Here is a 23,223-nt window from a genome sequence, read left to right as displayed (position 1 = left end):
TCACTAATTGGCTGCTGACAGCAGCTACCGTCAGCCAGGTTGTGTATTTCTGCTTGTTGCCTAGTGCAGCCTATGTTACAAAACCAGGTTTGTGCCACAGTAGAAGCGTGCGTCTTCACAGGGTTTACAATTCAGCTATGAACTGATTATGAATCAGCTATGGACGTGTGAAAGTGAAGTGATTGTCATTGTGAAACCCAGCACAGCACGTGGTGCACACATCAAAATGGGTCCTGTGTCCTCTGATTTTAACCTATCACAGTAGGTAGCCATGAAAGGCGCCCGGGGAGCAGTGTGTGGGGACGTACTGCCCCCATGAGCTGCTTTCAGTTTTAAAAAAAACAGTGTCATGTAAAATCATGCTTAAAATGCTGGACAAAGGGAAGAGGGCATTAGAGATTAAAGGGCTTGTGGGAAGGGTGTGTATAAATTGCGTTTTCAATTAATTTTTCTGCATTGGTTCGTATCCTTGCACATGCATCTTAAAAAATACTTTATACAGCTGGACTGTTTTGCCAGAGCGGGACTTTTTGCTCAGTGGCTGAGTTGTTTGTACTGTAGCCCAGGGTGCTCTGTATGTTTCCTCCCACATCCCATAGATATATAGGCTCTCAACTTGAGGATTGATCACCTGCACTGAGGCAATTCCAGCCTGCACATAGAGATTTCTAGCATAGGTCCAAGTCCTTATAGCCACATTATATGTACTCATTTTGTGTATTGTGTGTGGTTAAAATGTATATTTCTCCATTTTTCCCTTTAGGTGACGCAGGAGATCTCAGACCCCAGCCGTGTGTTTCGACTCTTGGGATCCGACAGGTTAGATAATAGGCGTCTCTAAGACACTCAAACACACACACTCACAACAAAGCCCTGGCTAGCGCCTTCTTTGTTAATCACATTAATGATGAACTAGAAAGTGTTTTAAAATGAACGGAGAACTACAGCTGTGGGTAGGTTTGTGTCAGCAGTATACTTCTCTCCAGATTTCTACCCCCTGGGAAAAGTTGACTAAGCGCCATATAATTGTGCGGTGTTGAGGGCATGTAAGTCATTGTGATGAACGAGAGTGGCATAACCGCAAGGCTGCTGCGTTCTCCAGCGAAAGCCAATGGCAGACCATTCTGAGTTTGTTTTGACAGTGTTTTGATCTGAACCTAACCGATGGCCGACAGCTTTTGTTAAACAACTTGCTAAGCGGCCACTTGAAACTTGAAAGAAATCACAACACATCTAAACAGTCATTATACTGCACCTTTATAGGCTTTGATTCGTCAGACTGTTAAGGCCAAAGGCGGCATTGTGTTGTAACCAGCATGTGAGCAAGCAGCTCTTGGATGTTGTGCTGGTTCTGAGCAACATGGACAGTCAGAGTGCACACAGTGTTAAAGCGATAATAATTCTTGATTTTACTGAGCACAAACTATAAACAAATACCCAAGTTGTAAGGAATCCCTGGCACTGCAAGCCTTCACTTCAGTTATGAGTCCCATCTTATTATGAGTTATCTTTTCATTTTAGCGTCCGGTGGAAAAACAGTTTACCACGGTAATGTATGCAACCTAGAATGGGGCTGAATGTATAGCTCCTGATTATGAGAGCTGAATATCTGAGTGTATAAACCTGTAAAATATGTAGGTTTGTGTGTTCGAGGAAGACAAAGTAAATGACAACATGTGTAGGAGTATGTGTGTGCACGCCTTTGTACATATGTATTGTGTGTGTGTGTGTGTGTGTGTGTACGTATGTGTGAATGTGTGTGTTGGAAGCTGTTTTAGCTAATTGCTGTGTGCCTGCTGCTGTGTGCCTGCTGCCTGGCACCATGTTTAATTCACTGCCCGAGGGCACTGACAGCTGAACCAGGATCTCTCTCTGCATCTGAAATTTCATCTGATGAGTCGTGACAGTATGGACTCACACACACAAACACACACACACACACACACACACACACACACACACACACACACTCTCACATGCCAAATTTTAGATGTGAACGCACCAGGTCCCTGGTCCAGTTTGAGTTTTGTGTATGAAAGCTGTTTCAGTTGAAAGGTGGTAGTAGCCTAGTGGGTAACACACTCGTCTATGAAGCAGACCACAAAGTCCCAGGTTCAAATCCCATTTGCCACCATTGTGTCCCTGAGCAAGACACTTAACCCTGAGTGTCCCTGTAACTACTGGTTGTAAGTGAGTCTGGATATGGGCGTCTGATAAATACCTTAGAGGGTAAATGTGTATGTGTGCTCTAATTTGTATATTGTTGTTTTCTTGGTTTCTAGGGTGGTGGTATTGGAGAGCCGGCCCACTGATAACCCAACTGCCTACAGCAACCTCTACATCCTGGCTGGCCATGAAAACAGCTACTAAGCTGCTGTCTACCCACCCACACACCACCACACAGTGCAGTGAGCCCTGATTACCAAACATTCGGCCAGAACGACTGTGAACACGCACCCCCACACACATGCAAATCGCATGGACTTCATTTGGCTGCCTACCTGGGGTGGCCAACAGACCACACCTTGGCAGAAGGCGCGGGGTGCTGAAACGGGGCAATGTAAACGTCTGCATCATAAAAGGTTGCAACCCCCTGACGTAGCTGATGTCTGCTTGTACAGCTTGGGCTCTTTGGCTCTCTGATATAAACTTTTCTGCCCATATGTGGGCACAGTATACGCATAAAGAGCATTTCTGTTACCCAGCAGACATTGCATCGCCCCCTGCAGTAGTATGAGTTTGCAGTGTTGCATATATAAGTGCCATATGAATTGGGAGTTAAATATTTTAATGTAGTATCTTCGGGTTATGGGAGCTGTATAGAACAGGCCACTAACAGGTATGTGGTTCATCTGGAGAGCTTCAGTAGAAGGTCAGGTGAAATGGGAGTACCAGGTCAGTTTTGAGGGTTGAAGTTTGGCTATTTAAATGTTTATTTATTAACAGTAACTTTGTGTGAGTGCGAGGAGGGTTGATCTTAAAAGTTACGTTAGCCAGAGACGAGCATTGCCTTGGGATTGTCACAGGGCCCCAGCCTCCAGTTACTAAACCATTTTCTGGTTGGATTTGTAATATAGTCTCCGCTCCTATGCTTGGTCTCATTTTTTAGAAGTTTAATTGTATGTACAATTAATTGTATGTAATTCTTACGTTTACTTAAATATTTGCACCATGTAAGCACTTTTTTTGTAACGTTTTTTTTTTTTTTTGTATTTAAAGTAAGTAAGAACGTGGGAAATGCTACGTTTTCATGACTTCGCTAGGATTTTTTCCTTGCAAAAACATTTAATGTATGCATTTTGTTTTTTTTTTATTTGTAATAAAAAAAATTAACAATTTTAAAAATGCAGGTTGTGATTTCCATTTACTACACATTTTTGGTTACCACCTGAAAACATGCAGCCATTCCATGTCCTTATTTCATCCCATTTTGACTGGTGAACCCTTTCCAAATTAAGTCTTTGTTCTAGTTTAGTTCACTCAATCAATAAATGTTTTATACAGCGCGTTACACAAAGTACATTGTCACAAAGCATATACCAATGAAACTGAGCCCAAGGCCTCTAGTGAGCAAGCCGAAGGCAACCGGTCGGAACTCCTACCCAGTAAGGGGACCCCATACCCTGGGATGCTTAATGAGATCTATCAGGGAAATATGGAATATAGAGGTTATCGCAGTCCAGTTGTGTACAGAAGTTTAGATTTCCGGACGATGGCCACCAGGAGGGATCGGCATATGGCTTTTAAGGGGCAGGCGGTACGGGCCGGGCAGGGAAATCCACGAGGGTCCGCGATGCCACCTGATCACTCTGCACCAGGATTTACCATCCACATTCGATGGCGAGGGACGAAGAAAAGCGAAGGCTGCGTTAGTAACAAGTTAACTAAGGTGACACCAAGTGATCAGAGAACTAAACATTTCCGGCGGCACTACCTGACGTCTGCAGCATTAATAAAGGTGAGTAAAGTAGGTTTTAAGTCTATATTTAAATATTTAGACGCTGTCTGATTCCCGAATATTCCCCGAAGGGTCGTTCCAAACATTTTGGGGCCCTGTAAGCAAACGCTCGCTTTCCAGCAGTGACTTCCAGCAGTGACTCGGGGGACAGCAAGTAGGCCTCCTTCCAGAGAGCGAAGAGATCGTGGTGGGTTATTACGGAGGGACTGTAGGTTACGAAAATGTTTAAGTCAAGATCGAACAAGCAGAACGTTATATTTTACATTATACATAAAGGCCGAAAGGAAATGGTGACAGTTTCCACAGTTGGGAAGACTGCTGTTTATTTATAGGTAAGAGCTATTTTAGGACTAATTGTTATTTATCTAACGCATCACGACCCGTAATGTCCCCCCCGGAGACTGAACGCCCATTGTCCCGTCCCTCTCCGTGTTTCTCAGCCTAGACATTAATCCGCCGATCCGTTTCCTCTCCTTGTCGCCTGCGTGACAGCCGCGACAGGCGCTCGTTATCGGCGTAATCCCCGTCCGGCGGAGTCAACACGCCGGCCACAATGGCGAGCTGGTCCGGTGAAAGGAGTGTGTGTGTGTGTGTGTGTGTGTGTGTGGAGGCGAGATAGAGAAAGTGTGTGTGTGTGTGTGCGTGCTGAAGGGGGCGGAGCTTGCGCCGTAGTTCCTATGGGGACCAGTCTGTAAAAAGCCGAGGCCCTGGGACCGAAGCGTCGCAATCTGTGGTCTCCACCGGCGCCTGTGGACGCTCAGTCGCCCTTAAACAGGTGAGCACAGTATTTTATACATATATATATATATTGTTCTGTTTAAGATTGATCTTTTTCATTTTATTTTTGCATGTCTTGGTCAGTGCGGAGCGCGCAACTTTTTTTTATGTTGCAAGAAAAAAAAACTTATTGCAAATGTTACATGCCCTGGTGATCAGGCTCTAGCGTGAAAATATGTATACTTATCGAGAGAAAACGTAATACCCGTTTGGTGAGTTCACCTACAAATCCCCCCCCCGTGGGTGGACTCAATTCTTAAAAAAAAAAAAAAAAAAAAAACTCCAGCTCATTGCATTTGATGCACAGATTTGAACCCGAGTCCAGCATAATAAACCAGCCCCGTTTGACCGTCTTCGTCCTTTTTATAGGCGTGTTTTATTTCCACGCGTTCGGTCCCAGAAGACGGTGCCCGGAATAGAAAAGTCAGGGGGCGGCGGATCAAACCGGGAAAATCATTTTCCAAAGCAGCATGAACCGCTGCATCACATACTCGTGACGTCAGCAAACGCCGTTTCTGTTCGTCACTATTCTTTCCGTCCTTCAAAACGCGATTTCTTGAATTAAAAACTTTGAATCACATGGTAACACATAAACAAATGCAAATTTCTCTCTACGTGAGAGTGTGTACATAAAAAGTCCATTGTGGAAAAGTTAATATACCGTTTAACACTTATATATGTGATGATCGTTATATTAATTTGACATTAAAATATATTTCAGTGTACTAACTTAATATTCTTTTGACCCATTTTTTTCATACTTTAATACAGTGTTATACCAGGGGTTATTAACACTGCTAGTGTTCAGCAGTGTGTGTGTGTGTGTGTGTGTGTGTGTGTATATATATATATATAAATATATATTATGTGCATCATAACTTTAGTATACTATAAATGTGCTCAGTGAATTAATATAATACTTTTGGCCACTTTAAAAGGTTTGAAAGGAATGTTAGAATGTAAACACATTTTTTTAAGTATTTTATTTTTCATGTTTTCTTTGTGTTTAATCTGAAAGAAATTGTAAATTATATATTTAATTGGAGCAAATCTGGAGGAACCTGTCGGTTTTTATTTGCACCCTAGAAGAAGCTCTCAAAACCCCATCACAGAATGGAAAAGTACGAGAAGATCGGGAAGATTGGAGAGGGCTCCTATGGAGTCGTGTTCAAGTGCCGGAACAAAGACACGGGCCAGATTGTGGCCATCAAAAAGTTTGTGGAGTCAGAGGACGATCCGATCATCAAGAAAATCGCCCTGAGGGAGATCAGGATGCTGAAGGTTAGAGTCTCACTCAGATTTTCGTAAAACTGACAGCTTTTACCACTTTACTTTTTAATCATTTACTTCTGATGGTTAATTGCAGTTGTTTTGGCCTCAGGGTTGGATCCGTGTATCCTGGTAGAAGTCATTAGCATCATGTTTTGGAAAAATCGGCCTCTCTAGGCTGTTTACTTGCCTGAGAGAGTCGACCCGGCCGAGGGGCCGGTCAAAAGATCGCGGTCAGATGCGAACAAAGACGGAATGCCCCGCATTCAGTCACCTCACCCACAGAGGCCTTAGCGTGAACCCCACACTCTCACGCATCCTGCTACAACCACGGGGTCCCCGAGCTACACACCTTACCCTAAGACCGCGTAAAAACGTGCTGATTACTTGTCACCAGTGGTTTTCTCCGTCAGCTCATGTGGCACGAGGTCGTAAAAGGGAAGTGTGACGGTGAGCAATGTGTAAGAGTACAAGCTCCTTACTCCGTATCTGCACGGGATCAGCGAGAATTTGTGGGTTTTGATCTGTCAAATGATGAAAAGTGCACTACACACACACACACACACTTGTTCCAAGGCCAGAAGAGGGCTGCGACGCACACACACACCCTTTCTGTGTCTGAAGAGAGGTGGCGTTAGCGAATCGGAACACTTTTAGATGTGTAGATCAGCAGCGCTCTTATTACATGCGCTGAATGTTTTGTTTCTTTTCCGGCCTGAGTGGCTGATTGATGCTGAAAGCCTGAGAGCCGGCAGCAGCCGTGTGTGTGTGTGTGTGTGTGTGTGCGTGTGTGCGTGTGTGTGTGTGTGGAGAAAACGAGCATCGCTGCAGTAGTGCTCCAGCTGGGTTAAAGGTTTAGGGTTGCTGCAAATTTCACTTTTACAGAGATAAGGTGACCTGCTCTAATGTCTGTGTGTGGGTGCGCGCGTGTGTGCATGCCTGAGTGTGTGTGTGTGTGTGTGTGTTTCTGGGTTAGTAAACGGGTTGGTGTGACCAGTTGTCCATGGCGATGACCTGTTTTCCATGTTTTACAGTGTGCATACGTGTTTAACGTGTGTTTGAACAGACATGTGGCAACATGTCTTTTGAACCTGAAGACGGATCTCAGTATACTCACTATACTCTGTGTGTTTGTGTGTGTGTGTGTGTGTGTGTGTCTACAGCAACTAAAGCACAGTAACCTGGTGAACCTGATTGAAGTTTTTCGACGGAAGCGGAAGCTGCATTTGGTGTTTGAATACTGTGACCACACGGTCCTGAACGAGCTGGACCGCTACCCCCACGGGTGAGAATCCTTTACCCTCCATGGCGGGTACGACAAACTATAAGTGCAGGAAATGTTAAGGAGTCGATCGTCAAGACCAATTTCCATGTGCAAATATGATCACATAAGCACTTTTTCCACCACACGGCTCTTCTCTTGAAACACACACACACTCTCTCACACAGACATGCACATACGGTACAGTTCACATGATACTGGCTCCGTGTGGCCAGGGTCTCGACTCCCCGGCAGCCATACTGTTTGACTGTTGCCATGACATCTGACCTGAAGGTTGCGGAATGTTTTTACAGTGAAGCCGTCCCAGAATGCAGCGCTGGCAGAAAGACGAGGGTGGGGGTGTCATTGTGCTGAGGCGTTGCCACGGTGGCAAGGGGGGGGGGGTGGTCTGTTGGGGGCTTTTCAGCTCTCTCCTCTAAAAGGTGGTGCCTTGAGGAACAAAATGTGGTAAAGGAGCACCGAGTAACCACCACCTTTTGAGGGCGTGAAGATGAAAGCTCACGCAGTTTAGTTTTAGTGTCACTTTGTGAAAGCGAATGCTGTAAACAGGACGTTTTTTTCCTCTAATTTCAGGGTTCCTGAGCATTTAGTGAAAAGCATCACATGGCAGACGCTGCAGGCTGTTAACTTCTGCCACAAACAAAATGTAAGAACGTTTCTACACTGTCTGATCTTTTTTTCCCCACACACTGGCACACGTGAACCCAGACACCAAACAACATGAAAAATGTCTTCTTTGTCCTCTGCTGTTGCAGTATAATCTGTATTCATAACCCCCTCACAGACCCTCCGTCTTCCACAGTCCCCGTATCTGTTCGTTCGTCCACTAGAACCTCCCTTCTATGAAAAAAACACAAAAGATACCCATTAACCTGCCCTAAAGCAACAGTGGAGGAGTGTTGGAGAGTAAGGAACGGAGGGAGGGGAGACACCCTGACTCCGCTGTTGCTTAAGGGCAGGTTAATGGGTATCTTTTGTGTGTGTGGTTTTTATAGGAATTCTTGGGCTTTCGCTGGCTGGAAGTTAATATGTACCACAGTAACCGAGAGTCTTGTACACACACACTCACACACACTCTTCCCAGAGTCTCTCCCACATGCGTCCAAGACACAGTGATTTAATTGCAAACTTTTATTAGCAAAAAAAATACTGCAGTTGTTGGCTTTTGTTCTCATCCTCCTTGTTTTATACTCTAGGCCATATAGAGTCTACAGGATGATACAGAATTTCTTATTGTCCTATTGGGTGCATTATTGGGATTTTTTGTTATTGTAATTGCGACCTGAGACCCCAGATTGGGAACCATTGCTGTGATCTACTAACAAGTAAAAGGGTTTAAGTGGAAGAAACAAATTTTTTCTCATCTGGGGAATAAAAACGGGGGATTGTCTAGTTAAGTAGACTGTGTTGATGCTTTACTAGTTGTTAAAATGCATGTTACCCCTCTGTTTTGGCCTGCAGTGCATCCACAGGGATGTGAAGCCAGAGAACATCCTGATCACCAAGCAGCAGGTCATCAAACTCTGCGACTTTGGCTTCGCGAGGATCCTCAGTACGGACCTCGGTTTAATATGCACTGATTTTATGCCGCTTCAAAGGATGTCGCTTTTCAGCGAGGTACAGAGAATATCTTGGTTTTTTTGTTCCCCTCCATGCAGCCGGTCCCAGTGATTACTACACGGATTACGTGGCCACTCGTTGGTACCGTGCACCAGAGCTGCTGGTGGGCGACACGCAGTACGGCCCCCCTGTCGACGTGTGGGCGGTGGGCTGCGTCTTTGCTGAACTGCTCTCTGGTGCCCCTCTGTGGCCGGGCAAATCAGACGTGGACCAGTTATACCTCATTAGGAAAACTCTAGGTAAGATTTTTAAATGAGCACATGCATGTAAGCCGTATAATTTATGTAGAACAAATAACATGTGTAACTGTCTGATAAATGCTGTCAAAGTAAATGTACATGTCTAATATATGCATTAATAAAATATGCATTTTTCTTCCAGGGGATCTGATTCCCAGACACCAGCAGGTCTTCAGTAATAACCAGTTCTTCAGCGGGGTGTGTGTTCCCGAGCCAGAAGAAATGGTGAGAACATTTACATTTACATTTACAGCATTTATCAGACGCCCTTATCCAGAGCGACTTACAATCTTTAGTTACAGGGACAGTACCCCCTGGAGCAATTAGGGTTAAGTGTCTTGCTCAGGGACACAATGGTAGTAAGTGGGATTTGAACCCGGGTCTTCTGGTTCATAGACGAGTGTGTTACCCACTAGCCACCCTACCCATTTGAGGGGGAACATTGAGGTTCACCATCCACAGTAATTACAATAGAATAGTATTGTAATGTTGAGTGGGGTTGAGTGTGTTGCTCAGGGGCCTCAGTGGTAGTCGAAGCATTTGTAAGACTTACCACTACCACCCACTCACACACTCATTTACCAATAAATATCATACACACACACATATCATCACCAAAGGACTTTAGTGTTTGCTGTGTGGAGCATGACATCATTGTTGTTAATCTTTTTAAGGAGCCTCTGGAGCAGAAATACCCAAATATCTCCCATCTGGCACTGGGCCTCATGAGAGTGAGTCCCAACGCACACTCAATCGCGAATGGAAAATTGGAAAAGTGTTTTTCAGTTTAGCACTTAATGTTGTTTTTTTTTGTTGGCCTTTTGACCTCAGGGCTGCCTGCGGATGGACCCAGCAGAGCGGCTGTCATGTGAACAGTTGCTGGGGCACCCGTATTTCGACAGCCTACGAGAGGAGAGCGAGAGCATCGCCCGAGAGCACGAGCGCGCCGTCAAGCGACGAGTGCGGCAATCCCGCAAACACCTACCCCCCGGGGTGAGTTGCAATGGAAAACTGATGTCACCTGAACCACCGGCACTCTGGGATATCACTGGTTTGCCCAGAGCCATATTTTTGCGTTAGTATAAATGTGGGTAGAATGTTGTGCCGTGCTAATGGCGAACAACAATTCATTTGGAAGTGTCCTGGAAAGGGCTCCAGCTGCCGCACCCCTGAGTAACAGAACTAAGCAGTTTAAGGACCGTGGGTTCTGATTCTACACGTTCGTCCACATGGTGATGTATAGGATACATCATATTTCAAGGATGTCAAAGGATGAGAGCCATATGGGCAATTCTATTGGCAAAAGGATATGAAATACATTCTTAATAACCAAAACCAACTTAACACTGAACACACAGTGAAAGTGAAGTGATTGTCGCACTGCAGCACAGCACACGGTGCACCCAACGAAACGTGTCCTCTGTATTTAACCATCACCCTTACTGAGCAGTGGGCAGGTGTGTGGGGATGGTACCTTGCTCAGTGGCACCCTGGCAGACCAGGATTCGAACTAGCAACCTTCTGATTACGGGGCTGCTTCCTTAACCGCTAGGCCAAAACTTTTGATGCCAAAAGGCACTGGTGACTATAAAAAGTTTTAAATGCCCACAACGTATACTGTTATGTGTATCTTTGCTCTTTGAATTTCAAAGAATAATTTAGGTTTCAGACAAATTGTGTAAGTTCTCTGGGGGTACAGAAGATTCTCAGTGGTTTTCTAATGTTGTAGGATAATGGGTCCAGTGGAGTGGTAAAATTCAGCATTTTTTTCCAGAGCTAGTGTGACACTCTCCTCCCTTCTTGCAGTACCTGCCTCAGCTCACCAGCAGCAGCATCTTTCCTGCCCTGGACAATAAAAACACCAAATACTACAACAACCTGCGCAAGCTCAACTACCACTTCCCCAACATCTAACCTGTCAAAATGCACACTGTGGTTCCTCTGGGCAGCTCAGGGACTGGCGATCGACGCAAAGGGAGAGACGTGCAGACGATGGCCCAATCAGGTTCCAGATCCGGATTTGGGGTTCAGTGCAGGACTGCAGTTTGCTTTTAATTTCCCCATTACCACCACAGGCCAGCAGCACAAAATTTCAGCCTGAATTTAAACAAGCGTGCCCAAATTTAAGTGTTAAAATGAATTGACTCATGAATTATGGACCTGATGTCATCATAATTCACCCACCGTTATTTTCATGAAACGGAAGCATCTGCAATAAGACGCAGACACAAAGTACCATGACCTTAGCAAAATTACCACGCTAATATCATGTGAATTGTGTCATAGTTTACCCATTTGAACTCATTTTGTACAAAGTACTTTTTTCCCCGATTGTATTGTTGTATTCCTTGTGTATTTATATATGTTGACTAAGAGCAGCCTTATGCTCGGCTTACTATAGGTAGAAAGCAAAGGGACCACCAGACTCTACTGCCTTTCCCTATTTGCCAAATGATTATTGTTTTGGGGGTTTTTTTGCTACTTTTTTTTAATAACTCATTGTGTAACCTGATTTATGGTGAATTACCTATTTACATGCACACTGGCTGTATTTCTGTTAAATATTGATGGTGCGAATTGTCGATGATGAGATAACCCATGTGTGGGGAAGCGATCTTGTTTTTGCTCAGTAAGTCTACACTGGTTTGTCTACCACTCTGGATCAGGCCTAGTCTGGATTCACACTCGTGAAAACAGAGCCGCCAACACCTCCTTCAGGGCACCATGCTCATTAAGAAAGCTTGGCTCATCCGCGGCGTTGTCTCTTTGCTGGAGGCTGGCAGTGCCAGAGAGCGGTCAGCAAAAGATTCTGGGCGGCGCTGGCTGCGTCTGGTGTGCTGCTGTTTATTGCTCACTTATCAGTATCAGCCAAGTGTACAATATTCAATGTGTCTGAATCCTGTTCAGCTACATAAACACCATACCCTAACCCTGCAACCGCTTACAATAAAATACATTAGAACATCCTTAGCAACAATACACATCATTAACAGTTTGTTCACAGTAGAGTATAATTATGGACATTTTGGAGTGGATCCAATTCACATCACTGTGTTCAGCACAAATAAATGTTTTTATGGAGTTTTTGACAGGAAGTGCAACAATTTAATCTTTTTACAGGCAGTGGACATGTTGGAGAATGTTAAATTAGCAGGAAGTTTTTGTATAATTTCAAATAAAAACATAACTGCATTAAACTTTTGGCTTATCCGTGGAATTATTTGCCCCTTTGACCTTCAGACATTTAAAAAAAAGGACAAAGCCCTGCATGCCAAAAGAAAAGCAGGAAAAACTGACGGCACCCAGGTTAATGCTAATGGTCACAGTGAGACCGAACATTAGCAGAAGGAGTGTATGTGATTGAGAGAGCGGGCGTATAGTGTTTCACTTCTGCTAGTAATATGAAACCAGTTCACACTCTTGTTAGCAATATGATTGAGCTCTCGCATCTGACACGCAGAATTCTTTATTTATTCTAAATTATTATTTCGATATGAATAGACCAGCGACCTTAATAATAAAGTGACTTTTTCAGGTAAAGAAATATCCAAGTTTACAACAGACACCAAATGTTTCCTTTCAAATATGAAACTGAGAAAACCATTTTATGGAGCAAAAATCACACTTTAGCAGAACAGATTACTGGTGATAAAATATATACAAACACATTCAGCATTTACCACAGACCAGTGCAGGGATGTCTGAAATGGCGGCACAATAAAAGAATTACACCCCCCCCAATGGCCTAGACAACAATGATTTATGAGCAGCCACAATCAGTTCAGGGCCCCTACAACTGTCATAGTCCCCTTTTGTTTTTTTTCAGAGCCAATTAATCCTCTTGCTTAAAGGCCATCGCTGCATGCACAGTAATTAATAATAAATAATATTTATTGGTTGTACTGATGTGGGGTATGGATTACTTTCTGGCTAGACAAACTGTACTAAAGTGCAAACTCTTTCCTTCCCACTTCACCCAGATGACTGGTTGTCATGGTTACGGTCACCACAGAGGCTACTGTGTCTGGGCCTGAGGTCATGCCAAGTCCAGCTCGATGTCTAAGTGTGGCAGGGCAGTCTGTAGTCTGTCCACCGTCCGTTCCTTCTCCTTGACCCCTGGAAGATCACTCAGGAAGAGGTACTCGAGACTCCTTTTAGAAGAGATGCACAGTTGTGACATAAAAAACTTCAGATTAAAAAATATTTATGAAGACAAATGACGTTGGATAAAGTGCAGGGGCATCTATACTTGGACCCACCCACCCACCTGATATGGTGCAGGAAGATGAGACCTTTGTCTGTGACATTTCCACAAGATATGATTTCCAAGTGCCGAAGGCTGTTCTGAAGGTTCTCAATCCGACTCAGCCTTTCCAGACACGCATCCTCGATGTACATGCATTTACTCAGTTTCATCTCCTCCAAGTGCCTCAGCCCATCTGTATCCAACATGCAGGCATGAAGTTAATTCAGATTACATCTCATGTTATTCTCCTGCTTCCAATTAATTACATCTTACTGGATAAAAAAAACTCCACTTTCTCTTTAAATCATCTCTTTCTGTCAGTGCAGGGATCTGTGAGTGGCTGATAATGTAATCTCTTCAATCATTCTGTGTTTACTGATGCTGCTCAGTATCACACTGGTCAATGCCTGATGGCGTTATTAAATTACACTACTAGCGATAGCACTCACAGGTGAATCTCAGGCCATTTACATAACAGTGCATGAATAGTGAGAAGCACCTTCATGAAAAATGGATTCTTCTCTTCAGGTCACCTGGTCTTGGATAGTGTGTTTAAGGAATGAAGGTTCATTCAGGAATGAACATTCATACAGCACAGTAACTGAACTGAACTTTGAATCATGATATAAGATACAGATGTTCTAATTCAGACTTGGATTACTCTGAACCCAGATCCATGAATACTTGAGTTTAATAATACTACATTTCAGTTAAAATATTTAAATACTGATTAAATTGTGATAAATTCCTACTAGTAGACCAATGTACGAACACAAACAAAAAAACAAATGTAATAATAAAATGGTAAAAAAATAAAAAAAAACATAATAAATTACAATAAACTAATATAGGGGATATCACGATAAAATCGTTTTTCATGACAAACCGCTGGAAATTCTGTGAAATAATTTTTCATGGTTTGTAAGCATAGTAGAGTTTATATATAAAGAAAGCGATCCGCAGGTTATTGCCAGGTACTACTTGCTACAGCTGTGTTGTGTTAGTGTCCTTGTATGAACCTGGTGTAACAACACACACAAAAGTACAAGGATTTTTTTTTTTTAAAGGCTCTTTATCTATCTTTCTTAATCTCTCGGTTTCTCCCTCTCGCCAACCCTTGAGGTGATTTGAGGAGCTCTGAAGTGGGGACAGAATGATGTCTTTGTTTCTGTGTAAAACATCCTCCTCACTTACGTCACACACAACTCACACGCCAACACACACATCTGAAGGAGGCTGACTTTCATTCTGACCTTTCACACTCGCGGGTAACACTCATCCCTTCCTTTACACACTCGCACACACACAGAGGTAACGAGCTGGCGGATTGAATCACCTACAGAGAGAAGCCAAGCCTGTGTTATGGAGACAGCTGGCAGCCGCTGTGCTTGCACAGTTAAGGAAATCAGGGGAACAGAAGTCATACAGTTGGGCATTTTGATTCGAAATAAGATCATGAAAATATTTTTTACGATTATAAAACCAACAACAATTAATCTATAATCGAAATGTACACTGTGTGTGAAGCATTTAATTGACAAAATTATACTTTCAGAATTTCTGATTAATGAATGATAGTCATTGTGACACACATCATAGCACACGGTGCCACAACAAAATGTGTTCTCTGCTTTTAACCATCTCCCTTGATGAGCAGTGGGCAGCCATGAGGGGGACCCGGGGAGTAGTGTGTGGGCTTGATGGCTCTGGGTTTGAACCAGCAACCTTTTGGTTACTAGTCTGTTTCCTTGCACGATAGGCCATTATTAGTATGGGTAGTATGGGTACCCAGAATTAACAAAATACTGTACTGTGATTATAAATGTTCATATGGTCAACAATTTGAATATGGTGATGTCATCAAGGATTACAGCAAGATTACAACTTTTGAATGGGGAATATTGGGGAAAACATTTTGTTATTCCAAATCCCCCAAAACCTTTTTTACTAATATTTACATGGAATAGAGTTAATTATACCCTTATTGCCTTACACTTATTCTACAAAAAAACTTCTGCATTCTTACTTTATTTTGGAGTAGAAATCAGTTCGTGTGACTATTTGACTAGTAAATTGAGACTCAGTTCTACGCTTAGAAGATGATTTTACAAATTCAACATATAAGTGGCATCCTCTCCCTCACAAAAAATCTTTCTTTCTTGTTGCCTCACCTAAGTGGTCAAACCCCCGGTACATGATGCAGGACTCTGTGGCATCGATGGCCTGGATCTTGTAGCGCCCTGTGGGGCCAGTGGGGAGGCCATTGTAGTCATGCTGCCATCGGTCAAAGCCCTGAAAGCGAACCTTGGCCCCACAGCGGAGTAGCCATTCTGACGCAGCTCGATCCGGACCCACTGCTTTGATTCGCTCATGGTCCACTCTGAAGCACGAAACACACACACACAGCATTTCCAGCGTCATTTAAAAAGACCCCGTGTTTACGCTGTTTACACAGTCAAAGCCCACCAGTCAACGCTCTGTGGGACTTCCTGTAATAAAGTGTCCCGCGTTCACAGGTGAGCTCGACACAGAGGTTTATTTTATGGACTACTTCGTTTCTGACTGCTCACCTGTTGAACACCGCATTCAGCCAACCCCAAAAGTGTCTGGCGCCCGCTGGTGGTGACAATGTCTTCTGCAAGCACAGCGCTCTTCGTGTTGTCCTTATTGACGTCATTTTGCACGTAACCCTAAAAATGACGGATTTTGTGCAAGACACCAGTCATCGTTCGTGAAACAAATAATAATCGCCTCTACCTAATCATGAGACGTTAGAGCCCACAACTTCACCATGACGTCAGAATGGTGAGAATAAAGCCGGATTAACACAACACACCTTCTCCGTAACAGGAGTAAACGCAATGTAACTTTACACGCGTAAATTAAGCATCAGTTAAGACTAGTATCAATCGTGTAGTTTAATGTGTCCAACTGGTAAGCTAATGTTCGCGCTACATAACCTTTACCTAAACGTGGAGTAATCTTTACTAGTAGGTAGTAAACCTGTCACACGAACTGATGTAAACCAAAGGAGCACATAACTCGGGGGTCGTAAACCAGTAGTAACTACCGGTCGTTCACCTTCAGCTCGCCAGCCGCTAAGCCAACTTTGTTTACACCGTGCCTACGCGCACGCCGTCGCCAATGACCCTTCACCCCGACGGCGCAACATCGCGCGCCGCGATTGGCCGGAGAGCCGATCGCTGGGCGGGGCTTAGCCTTTGCTGCCGGGGGGAGTCTGATCGCTGGAAAAATAAGTATTTATTTGTACCACGTAGACAGAGCATTTGGACTGGGCGGCGTACGGCGGTGTTGTTCTAATATGCACGCAAAAAAATAAAAATAAATAATTTTAAAATAAGAAATGACGCGAATTCCGTCCATCATGTCAGCCGCGCTGGCCGGGTATCCAAAGTCCTCCAAGTGCATTAGCAGGAGATGCCTCCACAGCGGGTGAGTGAATGTCTAACATCAGAGTGAAAAAACTACTCTGTTGTGAAGTTTCTGAGCCGGGAAACCAGTGTGTGGTACACACAGTCGCTAAACCAAACACACCGGAGTTGTAAATGTAACTTTGTTTGGGGTTTTTTTGTGTTTTGCAGCTCATACGATGTGGCAGTGGTAGGGGGAGGCATAGTTGGTCTGGCCACAGCGAGGGAGCTGATCCTCAGGCACCCGAACCTCACCTTCGCCGTGCTGGAGAAGGAAAAGGAACTCGGTAAGAGTGTGTTTGTGTGTGAGAGAAACAATTCTTTCCCGTGTTCCTTGTAAGTACACTGGCCATCTTCCCCCGTCCAGCACTTCATCAGAGTGGCCATAACAGCGGCGTTATCCACAGTGGTATCTACTACACCCCTGGATCCCTGAAGGCTCGCTTGTGTGTGAGAGGAGCGACGTTGGCCTATGAGTACTGCGAGAAGAAGGGCATCCCTTACAAGAGATGTGGGAAGGTGAGTCAAAGAAAATCAGATATCTAGTCTTTACTTACATGATTTATTTTCCTAACTGTAACCCTTTACATAGTTGTCATCCAGCTTTACGAGAAGGAGATCAAGAGCTATATATTTCATCCCCATCGAGCAGCTTAAGATGGTTCGGAGAAGTTCTTTGCTTTGATGAGCCTAAACATTTTCTTCCTTTTTGTAAAATGTATTGATTTGTAGCCTCACCTGTGTTTTCTTTGGAAAGACGGTGAATTGTAGCATGCTCGGGTTGCCTGAGTGGTTGTAGCCCAGTAAGGAATCCATATTGTAATCCATAAAAATGAACCCCCCCCCACACAAATCATGATGCCACTGTTGTACCACCCAAAAACACAAGTAATCTTCTGTTTTTTTTTTTTTTTTTTGTGTAGCTGATTGTAGCTGTGGGACGTGAGGAGATCCCTCGCCTGAAAGCACTTTATGAACGAGGCCTAAAGAACAACGTGCGAGATCTGAGTTTGGTAGATTCCAAGGGCATCAGGGAGAGAGAGCCCTACTGCAGGGTATGTGTGTGTGTGTGTGTGTGTGTGTGTGTGTTTGTTTGTGATGAAGTGAGGCAGGGTCTGTAAGTCTGAAAGACTTCTAGGTTTTCTCACCTCAACTTACCAGTTCCCCCAAAGTGCCATATCTTTCCTTACACAACTATGGGAGCATGGAAGAACTCACGTGGTGTGTCCAAAGCCAGCAATGTTTTCTATTTTAATTTTGAAGGCTTATGCTAATCTATCTTATGGTGTTATCTAAGAAATCATCTTAGCTGGAGAAGGTGTCAACTGTGCCCCCTTACTTACCTGTAGATTATTATGTCTGTGTTTGTGATGTATTTAGGGTCTGATGGCTCTCGACTCTCCTTACACTGGAATAGTTGACTGGCGGATAGTCGCCCTTAGATACGGCAAAGACTTTGTGGAGGCTGGAGGTACCGTGGCAACGGAATTCGAGGCTACTGACATTGCTTCCGTTATGGAGAGTCCGACTGGTAGCACTGAAGGTATGAACTCTTATTCATACATCCATGTATACATAAATAAAGTTCAGTTCTAATTTTTATGTTATTTTTATTAGGCATGAAGTACCCGATTGCCATAAGAAGCTCAAAGGCAAGTCTGAAGTTGACGCCAACAACAACTTGATGCCAACAAATGATGTGAGATTCTTTTTTTTCCTTCTCACTTTGTGTGTGTGTGTCTGTAGGGCGATGAGGTGCGGTGTCGGTATGTACTGACATGTGGGGGTCTTTACTCTGACCGGCTGTCTCAGATCTCAGGCTGTAACCCTGAGCCCCGAATTGTACCATTCAGGGGAGACTATCTGGTGCTGAAGCCTGAGAAGCATTACTTGGTGCGGGGCAACATCTACCCAGTGAGTCCCAACACCAGCTAGTAATGAAAAACAAAAAGTTGTAAATTCTTCTTATGCCAGTATATGTAGTGACATTGTTTCATTCAAGAAGTGACCTTCTGTTACAGCTTGTCTAAGGTTGCTTTTAGTAATATATGTGTTCTTAGGTGCCAGATCCACGTTTCCCATTTTTGGGGGTCCACTTCACTCCCAGGATGGATGGTAGTGTATGGCTCGGTCCAAATGCCGTCCTGGCCTTTAAACGGGAGGGCTACCAAGTGTACGACTTTAACATCAGAGATTTTAGTGATGCACTCTCCTTCAGGTACCGTGACTCTCACTTCACTTGAAAATCAGATCCAGCACAAGACAACAAATCAGTTTTTTTGCAGACCATAGAGTGTTGGACTTCCTCTCTTTCTCTGTGTCCTATGCAGAGGACTGCAGAGGCTGGTGATGAAGAATATGGTGTATGGCATGGGTGAGATGTACAGAGGGCTGTTCATCAGTGCTCAGGTGAAGATCCTTCAGAAGTTCATACCTGAACTCTCGCCCAGCGATGTTCTCAGGTGAGAATTTGGCTACTCTTCCGAACGAATGGAGCAATGAATTAGAAAAACACCATGAAATTACTTCACATCACCCACATTTTGTCATCTTTGCAATTAATAGTCAGCCGCAATATTTTGTCTAGTTCAAATCAGCCAGATGTTGATATAATTCAACAATTAAGTTATGGTTTTGTGTACCAGCTGTAATAATTCCAGCCATGCATATCACCCAGCCATATGATTAATTACAATTCATTCCAGCATACTGGTTTTAGAGAAGCAAGAGGAACTGTAATCTAATTTACTGACTACTCTGGCAGCGTGACTTTCTTTCTGTACCATTATCTGTGCGTGTTTGTGTTCCAGGGGCCCATCAGGGGTGCGCGCTCAGGCTCTGGACCATGAGGGGAACTTGGTGGACGATTTTGTGTTTGACGGTGGCGTGTGGGAGGAGGGTAGCCGGGTTCTGCATGTACGCAATGCCCCCTCCCCTGCGGCAACATCGTCACTTGCTATTGCTGAAATGATTGCCGATGAGGTTGAGAAACGCTTCACACTCTAGAACATTCTACTTGCAAGGAGGAAGGAGGAGCAATTTTAGAATGGCACATGTTGTCACAGCACCCTTTGGGCCTTGTTTCAATCAGTTCACCAGCGGATCTTCTTAACATGCACATCATGCCTTCTTTGCTTCTGTTTTGTGTACAATTGCCCTTAAATTGTGAGACAGTTTGATTTACGTGTATGCCAATTTGATTTATTTTGTTCCATGATCATCTCACACAATATGTGGTATTTTAAAGGCACTGTGATGCCTCTTTGTTGTTGGACAGTAGAAGTTCCAAGAAATGGTACAGGGCCTTACGTCCTTACTTCAACTCTGAACCTTTTTCTGAAGCAGTCATGACTTCCATAACATACATTTATATTCACCAAATGGTGTTAATGCTTGTGAAGAATAAGGGGAAAAACAAGATTTTACTAAGGGACTTCACAAACTTTAGTGGTTAGACCTCTCCTGTCCATAAAATATAGATATTTAATTTATGTGGTTTATGATTAATTATAAATTAATATTTAATTAATGTGATGCCTGTGGTTCTCAGTTATCTGTCTCTCAACAAATGTGCATATTCATGCAAATACTATGGTGCTATCAACTATTGTTAAAACAGATTAGCGCAATTAACTCTTATGTTAAGGCTAAACCTGTAATGTAGTGAATGTAAGTCATTTTGAATAGGGATGTCAGCCCAGTGAATCTGAAATTGTTCCCATTGGTATTTCCTGTCTTGCACATTTCGTTCAAAATTCTACCAAAAGTGGTAATGTTCAGGTGAGTGTTTCATTTTGATATGGTTTGGGATTGTTAAGCACTGAGCTGGAAGATGATTACTGACTTGGGTGGTTCTGTGCCTCCCATTATTTAGTGTTTTTGATCAGAAACACTGAAAATCGAGTTGAACTTTTATTAAAATGAGTTGAAGCAAATGATAAAAATTCTATTTGTGTATGGAATGGCTTGGCTTTGTGGAATTGTTTGTATTTTGGAATTTCTTAAAATGTTTTTACAGTGTACATGATTGCATATTATTTAAAAAAATATTCTCAAAATTTGCACTAATATGAACATTGTCTAATTGCCATTCTTCTTCTGTTTATGGGTGAGAATGGGAGAGAAGAGTGGATTAAAATGGCTGCAAACATATTACGTGTGTGGGTTTGTTGGACACAAAGCAGATAACTTGTGATAACAACAACAAGAAAGAAAAAATGAAAGGAGACCATTCAGCCAAACTCAGCCATAGGTTACTTAGAATTAGAATTTATGGTGCTGTTTGGCTAATCATCATCTAATTATTTTAAAATCTTATTTACTTGGATCATTTTGCACCTTAGTTTCCTGTGTGGGATTCTAAATTCAGATCAGCCAACCTCTTTTTGAGGTAAGGTGACCATACCTGGACATAATATTCAAAGAGAACTCTTTATGTACACCCTGGTTGTCTTGCAAAATTTCTAGTTAAATATACATACATGAAATTACAATAGTAAATTCTGGAACTTTTTTTATGTGGGGCCTCTAGGTTCGATGTGGCATCATACCTTCAAGGTTGTGAGTTTGAATACAGGTGTTGTGTCATTCATGAACAATTCCTTCCAGAACAAAGCTTTAAAAGGAATGTACTGAATCACTTTCTTAAATTATTTGTTCGTTTCTCAGTTTAGTTGTAGGGAGTTGCCTGAGTCAACAAATCACTCTCCTGAATCATTTTCATCTGACTTCTCAGTTTTTTAAAAGATTTAGTCTCCAGATAAACAAACCGTAAACGTTAGATGAGCAGTAATGAGACGAGAGTGAGACTAACCAGCTGCAGCAGGCACTAGGCAGGAGCAAGATAGAGGGTGACGATTCAAATTTGAAAGTGAAGTGGTGGTCATTGTGAAGCACAGCACAGCACACGGTGACCCAACAAAATGTGTCCTCTGCTTTTAACCATCATCCTTGGTGAGCAGTGGCAGCCATGACAGGCGCCCGGAGAGCAGTGTGTGGGGAAGGTGCTTTGCTCAGTGGCACCTCTGATTACAGGGCCGCTTCCTTGACCACCAGGCCACCGCTGCCCCAATCTGTTTCAACGTACCCTCTGTGCTTTCACTTTCACTAGTGATTAAATGAGCAGTCAACAACAGTGAACATTCAAATGGTCGGGGTGTGAGGTGAGGTGGAATGTCCTTGTGTTGTGTTGAAGTGTACTTCTGAGAAAATGAACTGCTAAATAATAGAAAGCTCTGCTAAATTGCAACTGCAACAACTCACATACAGCAGCACACAGCAGGCAATAAGTAGTGTAAAAAGCCCGCAGTTTGAGAAAACACTTGACTCTCATTGCGACAATTTGCAAGGGAATGGAAACTACAATAAAATACAAGATTATAAGACACAATAAAACAAAAGGCATATATACTAAAAATAAATTAGACAGAACATATGACAGAGAGAGAAAGTGCACTTGGACAGGTGGGTTGTGAGTGAGGATTTAAAGGGCAAGAGTGAGCCAGGTTCCAGAGCCTTGGTGCGGAGACAAAACAGTTATCAATATCAATTGAACTACTGTCAGCTTTGGATAATGGGGCAGTGGTGGCCTAGTGGTTAAGGAAGCGGCCCCGTAATTGCCGGTTCGAATCTCAAGCCAACAAGGTGCTACTGAGCAAAGCACCATCCCCACAAACTGCTTCCCGGGCTGTCATGGCCGCTAATTTCTCAGGGTGATGGTTAAAAGCAGAGGTCATATTTCGTTGTGTGCACCGTGTGCTGTGCTGCAGTGGTTCACAATCAGATTGTTAAGTGCTAGACGAAGAAAAAAATATTGTGCCGGAGTTAAATGGTTACACTAGATTTATAAGTATATTTCTTCTTTCTTGTGTCTTTTATTTTCTTATTTCCTCAAGACTTTTATTTTGTTTTTGAGACCCGGTTCAGGTGAAATGACCACATCAAACGTGACGTGGTAACATGGATTTAACTGAATAAACAGTTGGTAAACACAAGTACATCTTATTGAACATTATTTATTTTCATCACCAATTATCATATTAGAACAGCTTTCTCAAGCAGTTTGTGATGCATTTTGGAAACAGGAGATGAGCCCCTGGTCTAATGCGCCACCTGGCTTGAGAAGCCTGTTCTCAAAGACTTACTTTTAGTCATTATTTGGGTAGCACACATATTCTGAATGCCTTCGACAGAATTCAAATGAGCCATTTTAATCTAGATTAATCTAGATTAATTTCAAGATTACAGTGAGATTAATCTAGATTAAGAAAATTAATCTATGCCCACCTCTAATATATATATATATATATATACACACACACACACACACACACACATATATATATATATATTTATTTGTATTATTTTGTGCAGTGTGTATGCATGTGCATGTGTAAGTGTTA

The 23,223-nt window shown here is 43.1% G+C and overlaps 4 protein-coding genes across 16 annotated transcripts in view; 3 read left to right on the top strand and 1 right to left on the bottom strand.

Moving 5' to 3' along the window:
• The window catches only part of map4k5 (mitogen-activated protein kinase kinase kinase kinase 5), a 33,293-nt gene extending 29,947 nt beyond the window's left edge, over positions 1–3,346 (top strand). For all 9 annotated transcript variants that reach the window (XM_028970638.1, XM_028970629.1, XM_028970654.1 and 6 more), the window contains 2 exons: positions 764–819; positions 2,283–3,346. In XM_028970638.1, coding sequence (XP_028826471.1) covers positions 764–819; positions 2,283–2,370 — 144 coding nt within the window. In that variant the 3' untranslated portion in view covers positions 2,371–3,346. The remainder of the gene's footprint in view (positions 1–763; positions 820–2,282) is intronic.
• Positions 3,347–4,578: 1,232 nt separating this feature from the next.
• cdkl1 (cyclin dependent kinase like 1 (CDC2 related kinase)) lies at positions 4,579–12,342 on the top strand. Its single transcript, XM_028979410.1, has 10 exons — positions 4,579–4,733; positions 5,822–6,016; positions 7,168–7,289; positions 7,860–7,932; positions 8,748–8,838; positions 8,945–9,145; positions 9,288–9,370; positions 9,820–9,876; positions 9,977–10,138; positions 10,952–12,342. Exons 2-10 carry the CDS (start codon positions 5,849–5,851, stop codon positions 11,057–11,059), a joined length of 1,065 nt encoding a protein of 354 aa, XP_028835243.1. The 5' UTR covers positions 4,579–4,733; positions 5,822–5,848; the 3' UTR covers positions 11,060–12,342.
• A 389-nt stretch (positions 12,343–12,731) lies between these two features.
• dmac2l (distal membrane arm assembly component 2 like) lies at positions 12,732–16,546 on the bottom strand. 2 transcript variants are annotated; one of them, XM_028979428.1, is made up of 5 exons: positions 16,473–16,546; positions 15,962–16,081; positions 15,563–15,771; positions 13,413–13,584; positions 12,732–13,296 (listed from the first exon to the last, which is right to left on the bottom strand). In XM_028979428.1, exons 2-5 carry the CDS (start codon positions 16,066–16,068, stop codon positions 13,182–13,184), a joined length of 603 nt encoding a protein of 200 aa, XP_028835261.1. In that variant the 5' UTR covers positions 16,069–16,081; positions 16,473–16,546; the 3' UTR covers positions 12,732–13,181. The 2 variants fall into 2 exon arrangements, with proteins under 2 accessions (XP_028835261.1, XP_028835256.1); XM_028979423.1 differs by having other exon boundaries at positions 16,358–16,536.
• A 50-nt stretch (positions 16,547–16,596) lies between these two features.
• Positions 16,597–20,927, top strand: l2hgdh (L-2-hydroxyglutarate dehydrogenase). 4 transcript variants are annotated; one of them, XM_028979379.1, is made up of 12 exons: positions 16,597–16,844; positions 16,994–17,109; positions 17,190–17,341; positions 17,746–17,877; positions 18,203–18,365; positions 18,440–18,474; positions 18,569–18,588; positions 18,676–18,736; positions 18,883–19,040; positions 19,153–19,284; positions 19,633–19,815; positions 20,139–20,927. In XM_028979379.1, exons 1-12 carry the CDS (start codon positions 16,756–16,758, stop codon positions 20,275–20,277), a joined length of 1,380 nt encoding a protein of 459 aa, XP_028835212.1. In that variant the 5' UTR covers positions 16,597–16,755; the 3' UTR covers positions 20,278–20,927. The 4 variants fall into 4 exon arrangements, with proteins under 4 accessions (XP_028835212.1, XP_028835221.1, XP_028835203.1 ...); XM_028979388.1 differs by having other exon boundaries at positions 17,230–17,341; positions 18,569–18,736; XM_028979370.1 differs by having other exon boundaries at positions 18,569–18,736.
• Positions 20,928–23,223: the final 2,296 nt, after the last annotated feature.

This window comes from Denticeps clupeoides, chromosome 1 (assembly GCF_900700375.1).
Source record: "Denticeps clupeoides chromosome 1, fDenClu1.1, whole genome shotgun sequence".
NCBI lineage: Eukaryota > Metazoa > Chordata > Actinopteri > Clupeiformes > Denticipitidae > Denticeps > Denticeps clupeoides.
The sequence above is the reverse complement of the archived record's forward strand: the minus strand, read 5'-3'. Positions and strand labels throughout refer to the sequence as shown.

What these genes read in the sequence shown, in the direction of transcription:
- dmac2l (XM_028979428.1), bottom strand. Translation starts at nt 16,068, where the DNA reads ATGACGTCAATAAGGACAACACGAAGAGCGCTGTGCTTGCAGAAGACA. An exon ending in CCGGGGGTTTGACCACTTAG is followed by an intron (nt 13,585 to 15,562) that starts GTGAGGCAACAA and finishes TGTTGGATACAG; the next exon opens with ATGGGCTGAGGCACTTGGAG. An exon ending in ATCTTCCTGCACCATATCAG is followed by an intron (nt 13,297 to 13,412) that starts GTGGGTGGGTGG and finishes CTCTTCTAAAAG; the next exon opens with GAGTCTCGAGTACCTCTTCC.
- cdkl1 (XM_028979410.1), top strand. Translation starts at nt 5,849, where the DNA reads ATGGAAAAGTACGAGAAGATCGGGAAGATTGGAGAGGGCTCCTATGGA. An exon ending in CTGGACCGCTACCCCCACGG is followed by an intron (nt 7,290 to 7,859) that starts GTGAGAATCCTT and finishes CTCTAATTTCAG; the next exon opens with GGTTCCTGAGCATTTAGTGA. An exon ending in TGGCTTCGCGAGGATCCTCA is followed by an intron (nt 8,839 to 8,944) that starts GTACGGACCTCG and finishes CCCTCCATGCAG; the next exon opens with CCGGTCCCAGTGATTACTAC.
- l2hgdh (XM_028979370.1), top strand. Translation starts at nt 16,756, where the DNA reads ATGACGCGAATTCCGTCCATCATGTCAGCCGCGCTGGCCGGGTATCCA. An exon ending in AGAGAGAGCCCTACTGCAGG is followed by an intron (nt 17,878 to 18,202) that starts GTATGTGTGTGT and finishes TGATGTATTTAG; the next exon opens with GGTCTGATGGCTCTCGACTC. An exon ending in GCCGATGAGGTTGAGAAACG is followed by an intron (nt 19,816 to 20,138) that starts CTTCACACTCTA and finishes CTTACGTCCTTA; the next exon opens with CTTCAACTCTGAACCTTTTT.